This window comes from Oratosquilla oratoria, chromosome 1 (genome assembly GCF_046742065.1).
Source record: "Oratosquilla oratoria isolate Oo_2021 chromosome 1, ASM4674206v1, whole genome shotgun sequence".
Lineage (NCBI taxonomy): Eukaryota > Metazoa > Arthropoda > Malacostraca > Stomatopoda > Squillidae > Oratosquilla > Oratosquilla oratoria.
The window spans coordinates 59,725,186-59,739,681 of NC_134777.1; the positions used below are offsets into that span (position 1 = coordinate 59,725,186).

At 41.9% G+C, this 14,496-nt stretch overlaps 1 protein-coding gene across 11 annotated transcripts in view; it reads left to right on the forward strand.

Moving 5' to 3' along the window:
* LOC143029843 (uncharacterized) overlaps positions 1–14,496 on the forward strand; it is a 129,691-nt gene that overhangs the window by 93,735 nt on the left and 21,460 nt on the right. For 7 of the 11 annotated variants that reach the window (XR_012966894.1, XM_076193066.1, XM_076193333.1 and 4 more), the window contains 2 exons: positions 4,921–5,015; positions 11,929–14,303. Coding sequence is in view for 10 of the 11 variants with exons in the window: in XM_076193066.1 (XP_076049181.1) it covers positions 12,000–14,303 (2,304 nt within the window). In the remaining variant the exon portion in view is untranslated. The other 4 variants (XM_076193379.1, XM_076193267.1, XM_076193172.1 and 1 more) reach the window with 3 other exon arrangements.

Here is a 14,496-nt window from a genome sequence, read left to right on the forward strand (position 1 = left end):
TAGACAAGGGATGGCTAAAAAATATATATCACGTCTACACCAAAGCAAGGGAGGGAGAGTGAAATTGGTGGATGAAAGAAGCCGGGATGGCGGTGGGGGAGAAGGCTGGTGAAATATCGGACGCATAGCGTATGACAGCCAGAATGGGAAGTTTGGGGAAGTAGCGGTTGTCGGGTAGAAACAAGAGGAACTCTGGGGGAAATCCTAAGTAGCGGCGTCTTGGCAAATCCCATCATCAGTTCTGCTCCAGTGCCGGTGCGGATGCTACGCTATCCCGGCGCACCGAAATGTGGAAGCGGAGTGGCTGGCCAGCCCTAAAGAACCTCAGGCTATCCCTGCATACGAAGTAAGACCTCAAATTATGTGTAATTGTCTTGCCGGCAAATTAAGCTTCAGAAGTTGCATCAGTCGATGACGGGTGCATGTTCGTGATGGTCCTACAAGATGGACAACAGAGAGAATCATGTCCCTGCTGTCCATTTTCAAAACATGTCGACCGTCGGACTTATCCGTAGGTGCAGCCGTGAGGGGCTGACACTCGGACACTGGACCGGGCACTATATTTCCCCTTAGCTGTATTTCCTTAACCTTTCCACACATGAAGATTTGGCAGCCATCGACTACTACTCTCCTGTTACTATCAGCCAGTGACATATGATATCTCACGTTAATTTAACACAGGCAATCCAAAGTTTCTTTTCGGAGGGATCTACAAGAGGACACAAGGACCGTTGCCAACCTCCTCCTCCTCCTCTTCCTCTCCTCCAGCGCTTCCGCAGGAATCCGTGTGTGGAAAGGGGCGTGTGCCCGTTGGTGCGTCTTGAATTTGTTCACCTCCGTCGCTTTGCCGCCGGCGGCGTAATCACTCCGAAACCATGAGCGGAGCTCTCGCCTTGTGCGAGATCAAAACGGGTGAATTAAGACGACACTGTCGCCGAGATCGACGTAATTTTCCAATTTTTCCGATGCCATTTGGCGTGTTATGCAATATTGTGAGGGATTTGAAGAATACTCGTACCACCATACTAACGGTGATATTTATTGCTACATATTGTTTATACAGCGATGGCCGTGTGGTAGTCTTGAGCGGCAGTTTCCTGTTATATAGTAGAAGTTCTCATAACTCATATTTTATTCATTTGCACCTTCTATGAAGCAAAAAATATATTCATTCAAGTATGAGAATACAGCCAGAATGCATGTAAATAGTAGAGAAAAAATTCGTCTGTTTTAGATAAGCGGAGTAATGCACGAAATACAATGGATTACAAAGGAAGAGCATGATGACGGGGGGGCCTTTTGATCCCTATCTAGGTCGAATGGGAAAAAATAGTAATTTAATAAATTAATTAATAAACAAGTGAACAAACAAATAGAATAAATAGATAATGATAAACAATAAAAATAGATAAATAATTTTTAACAAGAAAAATTATAATAAATGAATAGATAAATGGCAGGCATATTTCTTACTGCACCCTCATTTTTGTATTGGTGTGCGTTGGGGGGGCCTTCTCTCGGCCGAATGAAATCTGGCCGACAGGTTGAGCCAAGGTCTAAATATACAGGTCAGACCGTTAGAATTCTTCTGCGCAGCTTCTGACGTCATTTGGCTGAGTCCATTTTCTCTTTGTGATACACTGAAGAAAACTGTGAAACGCCAAGGAAGACAGGAACTATAATATTTTATATATTATATATATATATATTATATATCATATATATTATATATTCATATATATAGACAGGAACTATAATATTTTATATATATTTATATATATATTTTATATAATATTTGTCAGAATATAACTAATTGCGTGGAGCGGTGCGAGCGAAGGCAACGTCATTTTCCAACGACGGACCAGCTTCAACTGACAGCTATAGGACCCGCTAACCCCACTTTGAACAGCCAGGTGACGTTCACGGGCCCGCTGCGCCAACTCCCTCGAAATTCGGTCGGAAGTGGTTAGACCTTATATTCTTAGATCTTGGGTTGAGCCTCCATGGTTGCAACAACAGCCGTGATTGTGCGCTTGTGCGTAACGCCGAGACAAAATTCGAACGCATTGTATCTAAGCAGTGGAATCCTCTGACTATATATCTTATTTGTAGACCCCATCTGCAATTTGTATATACTTATATAGTACTTCCTCAGTCGCTATACTTGTATAAGTATATAACAAACACCGCCTATGGGAATTCCACGAAGGCAACGGTCGATTGACATCGTACACCCGGCAACGCATACGACGAGTTGATATTGTTATTGTTTTTTATGGCATTGTTCTGGGATTATAATCGTTGTTATAGGTTTAGCGTTTTAAATACACTGGGTAAACTTAAGAGTTTAGTGACATTCATACGGACTAGTCACGGAACATTATTTTGTGATTGGAGATTGATCTTCATACATAAGAATTGCTGATTAAATGTAACTTTTGTTGTCTTTCTGCACTTGTTTTTTAATATATCCACATAATTGTCACGATAAATGTCCATGGGTGGAATCGCGAATGAATTATGAGCTACGGAATACAAATACAGGTAATAGTCCTTGTCAAAGGTCAAGGCATGACTAGGCGTTTCAGCATCCCGGTAGTTCCCGCCTTTAAAGGTGTCGCTCGGGGAATCAGTTGGTAAGCTCCCACTAAACAGCGTGACGCCCCGCCGAGTGAGCCAATCGTCATTTCTCTGTTGCTTAGGGCCGTCTTGAATGGGTGGAGATGAATGATATAGTTTGCCAATAGCCACGGTAAAGTTAAAGGGATTACATGGCACGAAAATGTTCACACTAGACTCCTCTCTACCGAGTGTCACGAAACGGTGGTCAGGATAGAAGGAAATGTGCATCCCGACACAGGTGAGGTAAAGAGCGTGATACAAAGACTTGGCGATACAAAGGCATAACTTATGCGTGTCCCAGGTATGTGGCTGTCCACACAAAGTTGCCTCAAGGACGAGAACGCACCCGTCTGGGGGCGGGAGATCTCTCCTGACATGGCACCCTCCCCTCTTTCTGCTCACAGGTCTCTTAGTCCTTCCGGGGTTAAGCTGAATGAAATCCCCTAACAACAGGCAAAACATGAGTTTAGTGAGATAATCTAAAGGTTGAGCCTGTTTGTGGTTCCCTCTGACGCACATGATCTGTACCGTAAGAATAAGGGCTGTGCATGTCATTAAACTTGAATCTCTCGGTGATACATCTCAGATTGAGTGTAGAATTGCAGTTCTATCTACATTTAGTAATAAGGTACTGGTTGTTGGGGAAGCAAAGTCTAAGCGGTCTCTTTTCTTTACTGTTCCAGTGTTCTCTCTGATTTAAATATACATGCCACCTCCGAAAAAGCTTCGGGGTGTTGCCAGATTCTACATACATTTACATATATACAAAGGGTTGCCATATTGACATCTGGGGAAAAAATCGTCGCGTCGGTTGGGCGACGATGACCCGGCGACGCTTCTATTGTAGTCGGAAATCGCGAGATCCTCAGGTGTTCTGAGCGTTGGCTGGAAAGCCTAGTCCTCTGGTCACTATGAACAATAGAATGTCCCTAGGCGTCGGATCCGGAGGAACAATAGAGGGTCCCTCGAGAGTGGAATTGAAGACGTTGAAGTACTGCTTGTTCCATATGCGTGTGTGCACGCTGGACATCGAAGGGGTTGACAACATGAGTATATACATTTCACAACGCAGGTCCTTGAATCATGGGATGAGACAACGCTAGTAATTGAAGTGTTGAAGAATGAGAGCCAGTGCCAGGCGAATCGTCAAAATGGGGAAGATCTGAACAACCTTTTGTTATCCATGGTCAGTCGTCATTCTTATTTGTGTTTACACCCTGTTTTATGGTGATTAGAACATATAGTCTTGTACAGGAATGAAGCTGTGTTTAGTACAACCACTTTCTTATAACACTTGTTTGCTGGACGGAAATAAACGGACTTCTTGTATTGATGATGTAACGAGACATAGAATGGTCTGGTATTGTAGCGCATGCGCGCTCGCACTGTCGATCACGAGTCCAACGTGTGATCCAAGACCGTGGTGAATCTCAGCGCGCATACGTAATGAGATATGCCCCTGACACTTCATCTTGACAACCTTCCTATTATTCTACTTGTCCAGCTTATTCCTTCTTCATTTTGTATTTCTTTCTTCCATTCCTTCGTCCTCTGTTTGTGTGTGTATCCTCCCCCTCCCTCCCACCCTCAAGATGTATCAGATCTCCTTCCTCTCTCTTTTACTCTGATCACCCACCCCTTTGTCTCCTTCCTTCTTTGGGTGTAACGGCAACCTCGTAAATTGCTTTTGCATAATTTTCTTCCTCTCGATGCGACATTCCATTCACTTGTCCTGCCATGCCCTCCAGCTTTACCCCGCTGTGTTCAATCAGATTAATTCATTTTCCACGTTTTGCATAACCATTCTCGGTTGTATTTCGTACCGTTATGCCTTTTTTTTACCATTTTGATATGATTTGCTGATTTAGTCTGACCTTTTTCAGCGTGTTTCTGCGTATTATTAATTTTCATTGGAGAACCACAAGAAATTGAATGTGTTATAATCATTATGGTTATTAATATTACTTTATTGTTGTTTTATAATTTTATTAATATATTATTTATGACCCAAATACTTGGAGTATTCTCAGACCGCCTGGGCAGTGCGTTACTCAGGCGAGTGTTCTGGCCCTTTCTTCCCTTCCACTTGAAGGCTCGGGATTTCTGATTTAATTTTCTACTATGCAGGTCCTTGATTTTGAATTGGTATGTTCATTGTCCTATTCTTTCCAGAGTGGTCCATTGTGGCCATTATATTTTTATAAAGTGCCAGAGTTTAGAACCATGATTTGTATGTTTTTTTTTCAACTCTCTGCGAAGTTTTGATAATGGTCTGAGAATTCGCATTTTGACTTTCAGGATTTACGAGCACTGAAGACTAAAAACCACCTGCACGGCGAGGAGAGTGGTTCCCTCCCCATCTTCCCAAGTACGGAAGACCCTCTTCGCCCGAGGTGAGGTAAACTGTCCCCTGTTGGCTCAAGACACGGGTTTTTACATCTAAGGATTCATACTTCTAAAACATAACCATGCTTCCATGATGGGAGGATAAGAACGCCGCCTTCGTGTGCCGAAGCGTCTTAAAAGGCGACTAAACAGGGTATAGCGAAATGACATTGTTTTGTATCTCTCGGCAGAAGTTGAGGCTTAGATTAGAAACTCATTTGATCTATTTAACCTGTTTTCAGTGCTAGACAGAAGCATCAAAGTGTCTATACTATTGAATGAATACACACACACAAACATACACACACACACACACCTCGTGGCGCATTGGTTAGAGTTCCCGGCTGGCACTACGGCGGTCCGAGTTCGAATCCCCCCAGAGCTGAAAAAAATTCAGTATCGCTGCGCTGCGAGTTGTTACTCCAACTCGTGGGCGGGGAGTGCGAGATGTGTATGCATGTAAGGTCACAGCATTACCCATAGATCGGTCATATATGAGCTCTGATCTCTCTTCCAGGAGGGAAAGAGATGTCGATCACGAATCCAATACGTGATCCAAGACCATGGTGAATCACACACACTAACACACACATTTCGCGCCGCGTCCCTGGTTTGAAAAGATTTCACTGGTACCACAACCTATGACTGACCTAGAGCAAGGTGATGGGATGTGTCTGTAAGGGAGCATTACCTATATATCGGACAATATGAGCCATGAAGGTTCATCGGGTAGGGTGATAGGTGTCATTCATGAGTCTAGCTTATGGTCGAAGACCACACACAAGAAAAAAAAAAAAAAAAAAAAACGCACCCACACACACTGGTACTATCTGGATTAGAATTTTGTGGTGGAAGACATCGCAAAGTATTTCGATAAACTGAGAATGTAGACTGGCCAGAAGGCACCAAGGCCATAGTCTAATTGCACAACTGCGCGTCAACCAAAACAAGCTGGAGAGTGCGCTATCGTAGCGAGGGTTGTGCACACATAAACCGGGCCATATATGAGCCGCTCTGAACTCAACCAGGAAGGTAATAGTTGTCGATCACGAATCTAACACGTGTATTGGGAGAGAGAGAGAGAGGTGGTGGATGGGGTGACCTGTCGCGGATCGAATAGACTTCTCCAGTGTTGAGATGCCACAAAGGTGAAGAAACTAGCCTGGCGGCGAACAGAATAAAAAGAGGGGGGGGGAGAATACTATCCAGTACGGAAGGGGTTAATCGAAATATACCATGTCCCCTTCGTTACCGAGGGCGAGGGCGCCACGGAGATGAATGAAATACCATGGCGGCATCCGGGATGAAAAGAAAAAGGTCACCCGGAACGGAAGGGGTCAAGACAAGTGAAAGGTGTCGGGGTCAGAGATGATGAGAGTCGAGAAGGGGGCCCCCTAACCCACCTGGAGGGAGGTAGGGGGGGCGACCTTGAATCTGGGTTTCTTTGTTGTGGCTACTAGCTCGATCTGATGGTATTACGGTATGCATGCTCGTCTGTGGGCGGAAGAGCTTACCCTGATCATGCGATCTGATCCTGTAGTGATACACATGAACTTGAGGTCTGTTATGGACGGAGAAAGGCCCTCAGCTCAGCGATGACCTCCGTCTCCTTACTTTTGTCCTCGCGCTCCTGTGCAGAAACTGCAACTGCAAGGGAGGAGCCTGACTACTGGATAGTGTTGTTGGTATCCAGGGAAATCAGAGGACTGACGCGGCTCATAAGAGACCCACGGTGGTTCTTCTGACACAGAATTCTAGGACCACACTTGGTGGTTCCGCGAGATCACAGCGCACGAGCCACTCGCGCTGGACTCTGCAACGGGCAGTGGTACTGCCTCACAGACCCTAGAAGAGCGCTGCTCCTGGCAGGTAAAAAGTAGCACTGCTGACGGTTGCGATTGCCCCGTTCCTGCGAACACCCAAGGGATTTGTGAGCAACCTCTGTCGGCAAGTAGTGTCACCTCCCCTCTCCGGTAACACTGGTTGGGTGACCGTTTGGTCGTCTTCCAGAACGGAGAGATTCCTATGCCCGTGGGTCCGACTTTAGCTGTATGGTGGACAGCTTTGTTATGTTGTCTTTATTCGGTATTTCATTCGTCACACCCGCCCATACTTGATCCAAAAGATTAATTTGTGTTAGCGAAGGAATTATTTTCTCCTTGTCCAGTGTAATCATATAAGAACATAAGAATGGAGGAAACTGCAGAAGACCAAAAAAGGGACTAGGCCGCTTCATATCATTATATCCAGGAGATGTTTAAACATGCGTGTTGTTCTTCCTCATGGACCTTCTGGAACGGGAGGTATGGCTTCGAAACGGATCTCAAAACGGCCCACGGCCCCCGCGTCTGGGTGGTGGGTCTGCCCGCAACTCAGGCTGGTAGGGGTCGGAAGTGGGATTTCCAGCGTTTGGCTGCTGCTCCGATGACCTCGGCACGCGGACGTACACCGGCGTCTCACAAGACCCTCGCTATAGTGGACTTTGACTTGTTGCTAACAAGTGCCTAGGGACACTTGTCTAATATTGCTTATTCATTCACATGATATTGTGGTTCATTGTGCATGTACATCTTCGTGATTTTTGATGTATAATGGATTTGACCATGATGGGTAAGCAAGATGGTCTTTTTAGTGTTGTAATCGTGCTAACGCTGATAGTAATAATTATATGAGACCACAGGAGACTGTAAGGATTAGAGAGTGTGAAGACATTTTGAGTAAAATTGTTTAGGCAGAGTAAACTCCGCAACTATTTTACTTTTCAATTTCCAAAATATTATTTTATTAATTTATTTATTCATTATTATATATATATATATATATATATATATATATATATATATATATATATATATATATATATATGCACACACACACACACACACACAATCCAGCCCAGGTCTGAAATTATTTCAGTATTCGCTGCGCTTCGAGTCGTTACTCCAACTCTCGTGGGCGGGGAGTTGGGGGTGTGTGTGCGTGTAAGGTCATAGCATTACCCATAGATCGGTCATACGAGCTCTGAGCTCTCTTCCGGGAGGGAAATAGCTGTCGATCAAGAGAAATAGCTGTCGATCAAGAGTCCAACACGTGATCCAAAGTCCAAGGTGAAACACACACACACACACACACACACACACACACACACACACACACACACACACACACACACACACACACACACACACACACACACAAGAGGACACGGAAAGAAAATCAAGGACAGCTATAGAAGAGATCTGAAAAAGAACAGCTTTCCTCATAGAGTAATAGAGAGAGAGAGTACTCCCTCGTCGTTGCGATTCTCGAAATTTGATTTTCTTCCTGGAGTTCCAAACTTCGCTGTCACTTCGACTGTCGTGTGTGTGTGTTTACCTAGTTGTATTTTGCGGGAAGGGGAGCTACGCTCGTGGTTTCCCGCCTTTGTATCTCGCAGTGTCTAGTTTGCTCTTAAACTCATGAATGGTTTTTGCGCACACTATTTCATTGTCCAATGTGTGTGTGTGTATGTATGTGTGTGTGTGCGCGCGTGTGTGTGTGTGTGCGTGTATGTGTGCGTGCGTGTGTGTGTGTGTGTGTGTATTCACCTCGGATCTGCTGCAGTCTCTGTCGAGACAGCCAGACACCACCCTACGGCAGTGAGCTCAGAGCTCATTATTTGCCGATCTCTGGGTAGGTCTGAGACCACTCACACACCACACACCGGGACAGCAAGGCCACAACTCCTTGACTAACGTCCCGTACCTACTCACTGCTAGGTGAACAGGGGTTACACGTGAAAGGAGACAAACCCAACTTATCTCCGCCCGGCCGGGGAATCGAACCACAAACCAGATAACCGCTTAGGAAGGTGTGAGGTGATTAGCAGATTACCTGTGATCTCTGGCCTTTATGCGATTTTCTGACATCAAGATTACTCAAGTGATTCATTATTTCATTCCTTGTTACTTCTATCTCTTTCATAGGGGGGGACTTTCTCCTCCCACTTGATATCTCTAGGTTGTATGTTCTCCCTGGTAAACACTGATTTAAAATGCTTGTTCATAATTTCTGCCATTTCTATTTCCTGTGTGTATTCAGCTCCTTGTTGTAGTTTCTCTAATTCTTGTTTGTTTTTCAGTTTGTTGTTTACAAATCGGTAAAATATTTTTGGTAAAATAGTTTTGGTAAAATAGTTTCTTTACATTTTTCTATGACATCTTTTTCGTATTTTCTCTTTTCTTCTCTGCACACTTGTACATATTCATTTCTACAACTTGTATATATTTTCCATTTTTCAGGTCTTTTGTCTTTTATCCATTTTATCCAAGCTTTGTCTCTTTTGTCTTTTAACTCCCTACATCTTTTGTTGTACTATGGTAAGTGTCCGAATGGTTAGGCTATTGACTAAAACACATAGAATGTGTTGGCTCTTTTATTATGTAGCACAGAATATGAATGTGTTGCGGAGGCTGAATGGGGAAGAGAACTATCGGCAACAAATGAATACCACACTTACTCTTGTGTCCTGTAACCAGCACCTACTTGCGTATACGTCCGTCTACTAGCGTAGTCAGAGAGAATCTCTTTTGTCTGGCCGCGGCCTAGCCGCTTCAAGCGTCGGCCTAGCACGTCTGCCAATCAGCTGCTAGCATCTGCGTCACGTGATGACGCGCCGCACATTAATAGTAATTCTAGGTCGCGTCCCACGCTGACCTAACGTGGGGATGCTACGAACACACGTGACCCAACGTGAACGCTAACAAATAGTAACGCTACTCTCGGCGTTGCTTTTACTCATGCCACAGTACCAACACTTTACATATCCTTTTTCTTGTTTTTGTCTTGGAACATACTTTTCCACTACTTTATAAATTGTTGTCAAAATATTCAATTTCTCTTCTGTTGTTTCCTTCTTGTGTATCCTTTCCCAGTCTGCTTTTTGAAAGAATTATCTTATTTTATAAAAAAATAAAAAATCCATACATCAGTCTTCCCTTTCTATTTTCGTTTTTTTTTTTCATGTATTTTTCCCATGTAGTTCCATTTCAACCAATATGTGGTCACTTTTACTTATTGGTGTCTTATATCCAATCTTGTCCACTATTTCGGGTTCTGATGTGATTATTAGGTCCAGTCTCAATGGTTCTTCCTCATTTCTATACCTAGTATTCTCATGTATCAATTGCGTCATTGTATGCTCTATAATCATATCAAGTAGTACATTTCCCCATAGGTCTTCTCCACCCTTCACTGTCATCTCTTCGCAGCAGATTTCTTTACAATTAAAGTCACCCATTATAACTATTCTTCCTCCATCTTCCATTATCTTATTTCGTGTTATCCTTGTGTCTTCTGACATATTTTTGTGTTCTCTCTCTTCCCATGAAGCTGTTTTAGGAGGCACATAATTTACTACAAACTTCCTGGTCTTCCCATCCTTGTCCTCCACTTCCACATAATCATCTCTACTTTATTCTTAACATATGTGACATTCTTCCACCCCCTTGTTTTACCTCTGTAATCCAATAATTATATGCACCATGTCCTACACTGTTGGGTGGTAGTGGACCTTTCAGTTTTGTCACTACAATTCCCATTATGTCCAGTTCTTTTTCCATCAGGTAATCATTCATTTCGTTCAAGCCTGTTATTAAGCCTATATTTGTGTAAGACACTTTTAATTTTCTTCTAATTTCATCGTCTTTTCTGTTTCCCTTCCGTTTTTCTCTGCTATGAACCATTTCCTCACTTTCATATCCACTACTCTCCAATAGAATTTCTCTTTGTCTGACTGTTTTCTCATTTTTTCCTTAGCTTCTATCCTCTTATTCCTCTTTATTCATCTCTTTTCATCCATACATGTTTATGCTGATCACTGTTTGCTAGTTTCCCTGTTTTTGCTAAGATATTCTCTGCTGTTGTTTGTGACCTGAATTAAACCTCAATTGGTCTGGTCATATCTGTGTTGTATTTCCCTAGTCTATATATTTCTTAAATTTCTTTCCCTGTTTCTTGTTCATCCTCTTGAACTACTTCTAATATCTTGTTTACCTTTTCCTTCTCTTTTACTCCTGTAGTCCTATTTGGATTATGCTTCTCTTCCATCCCTAACATAGTTATACATTTCTTTTTGTCCGCTAAGTCTCTTACTATATTCTCCTCTCTCATCACTTTAATAACTGTGTCCTTAGTTTGTTCTTTCATCTGTTGTTTCACTATATCTTTAAATACAATTTTGTTGTTCTCTTGGACTTTTCTCCAACCCTGTGCTTCTTTTGCTATGGATTCTTTATTCTCTTTATTATTATTCTTTAATTCCTCATTCTCATCTTTTACTTCTTTTAACTGTCTTTTTAATTCTTCTATTTCTTTATTTAGGTTTTGGTTCTCCTTTAGTTCTTCCAACTTATCAACTCTTTGTGTAATCCATGTAAGTTGGCTGAACCTAACCTCCCACTGTTTGTTCACTTTCTCTAGTATTTCCTCTAGATTTGCTAATCGGGGGAGGTTGGCATCCCCTCCCACATTAGATCCATGGAAATTATTATCTCCATTTTCTATTGTGTTGTTTTTATCAATATTTCTGATCTTAGTGCCTTTACTCATATTTTCTACTTCACCTGCATTGTCTGCACACCTCTTGTTGACATTTCTTCTGACGTTCGGGGGACCCCGTTCGTCTCCTTTCTCATTTCCTTCCATTTTCCTCAGCAATCCCTCCCTTTCTCCTTTTTCTTCACCTTCCCACTACACCATGAGCTTTCCCCTTCCTTACAAATACAACAAAGGTACTCCCTCATAGTTGAGATCGACGAAACTTGAATTTTTCCTGGAATTCCAAACTTCGCTGTTACCTAGACCGATGTGTGTGGGTGTGCATATGCATGTGTGTTTTAAGGAAGTACATAATTTGTTAATATAAAACTTTTTTTTTTTCAGAAATGTGCTGAATGCTGATAGGACCCACCATTACTGGAGCTCCACATTGATTTGATGATAACCAGGCTTGGATGTGCTTCAAAGCCATAAGGGTGTCTTCAACCCATAGGAGTGCAAAATTCACTGTTGCCATGCTATGTCTTAAGGAACTTTGGTTGTGGTGGTGGCTGTGGTGGACACTAATTGGGAAGAGTGAATCAGCCATTAATTGCAGTACATGTGAAAAGGGCAACAGTCTTGTATGTCCCGATTCTTTTGACCCAAACCACTACACAGTCAGCAAAAGTTTACATCGTGATGAGAATTGGATGGCACTCAGGATAGAATGCAAACCACTGATTAATTTCACAGACTTCTCATTTCTTGGGGACTGTTCTTTCCCAGATGTGGTCCAAGTTGAGTTCAGATATTGTCCACTCCACAATGGTTCCTATGGAGAACTACTTTCAAGCATTGGAGTTGAAGTCAGCAATGTTAAAGGTCTTGGATTGACTGGGGAAGCTCGGCAAAGACCGCTTCAAGATTCCCTGAGATCCTGGCATCTTCATGGACTTGACAATCTCAACATCATTAGCATCAATTCAAATTCCTTCACAGCCATACCTTCAGACTTTTTTGCCAGCACACCTAAACTTGAAGTTATTGCTTTGAATGATAATGCTATTCAATCTTTGCCAGAAGACCTCTTTTCCTTTACACCAAATTTGAAGAAGCTATACATAGCTGGATTCAACATGTCTAAGGTTCCTGTGAAGCTGTTTTCTGGTCTCACCGATTTGTCTTATCTAGGCATATGGGGCAACAACATCTCTAAACTTGATCCAGATGTGTTCTCAGATGTTGTTTCACTTGAGATATTGGATGCTAGAAACAATAAGATCACAAACCTCCATGAAAATTTGTTTGTTAACCTAACACATTTGGAATCTATTAGTTTTTCAGTTAATAGAATGAAGTCTTTACCATCTGGTCTCTTTAGAAATAATGTCAAATTGAAAAGAATTGAATTTAGTTTCAATAATATTGAAAGCCTTCCAGACAACCTCTTTAACAATCTCTCAGAAATTGAGATTGTACGATTTGGGAATAATTGGCTGTCATCATTACCAAACAAGTTATTTGAGAGCACAAAGACACTCAAGAATCTAACATTACGGAGAAATCAGATTGATTACATTCCTGACAGTGCATTTGAAAGTCTCCACAATCTTGTTTTGTTGGATCTGCAGTCAAACAAATTGGAAAACATATCACAAGAGGCATTCAAGAACCTCAGAAAACTTAGAGAAGTAATGTTGAACAATAATTCACTTACTAGTTTGCCTATAGCACTTTTTGGAAACTGCGTTGCCCTTAAGCGTCTCCATGTGGGACAAAATAACATTCAGAGTTTGGATCATACAGTATTTTTTGCTACACAATCTGAACTAGTGCATGTTGACTTCAGTCACAACAACCTATCTTTCAGTACTATCCCACATTGGCCCTCACCCTTTAACTCACAAACTAAACTTGAGGTCATCCTCCTGTCTCACAATAGGATTGACAGTATCCACACAGACTTCACAAATTTAATGACAAAGTTAAAGAAGTTAGATTTGAGCCATAATAATATTGGAAGTATCAGTCAATGGGATGTAAGTTTTCAGTCTGAGAAAGTAAAGTTAGATTTATCACACAATAAAATAGAAAGAATGGACATGACATCACGAAATATATTGGCTAATAATAATAACCATACAATGATTCTGTCTTTGAAAGGAAATCCTCTCAACTGTGACTGTTTTATGTATGATGCTATTAAAATGATAAAAGATGTTAAAAGCAGCTTCAAGTTGGAAATTGTTGATGTGCATGATGTTAAATGTACAGAGCCCCCAGAGCAGAAAGGTATTAGTTTAAAAGATGTGGATGAAGATATATTGACTTGCGAAGTAAATGACATCAGAGTTTGCCCTAGCGGCTGCGTGTGTAAATTACGGAGTCATTATAAAATGTTTTTTATGAATTGTCCCTATCAAGGACTGACTGAGATTCCACATATACCTACATCAATAGATAAATTGAATATAACGATTGATCTCGCCAACAACAATTTAACAAGTTTGTCTTCCCTAGAAGATCCCCAGTACACCAATCTTGTAAATCTTTCTGTAGCTTACAACAAACTTGTGAGCATCAACTTGACATCATTACCACCCAGGATGGTTAACCTTGATCTACGTGGGAACAACCTAACATATATCAATGACTCTTTTCTACAAATTTTGAACGAGACTCAAGAAATTCAGATTAGCCTTGGTGAAAATCCCTGGAATTGTGACTGCAGTGTGGTCACCAACTTCCATAACTTCATTCAAGATAGCTTTAAGAAGGTAAGTTTTTCTTTTATAAAGACTCCACACATGTCTGCATGTTGGCCTTGTTTATTTTGTGGTAACTTGTCAGCATCCTATAGCTCTACCTGTAATATTGATGGTCTTCACTTTACTCACCCAGATATCCTCTCCTATTTTCATGACAAATCCTTACTATCCCAAACATCTTCTCCATCTCATCTCTGTATGC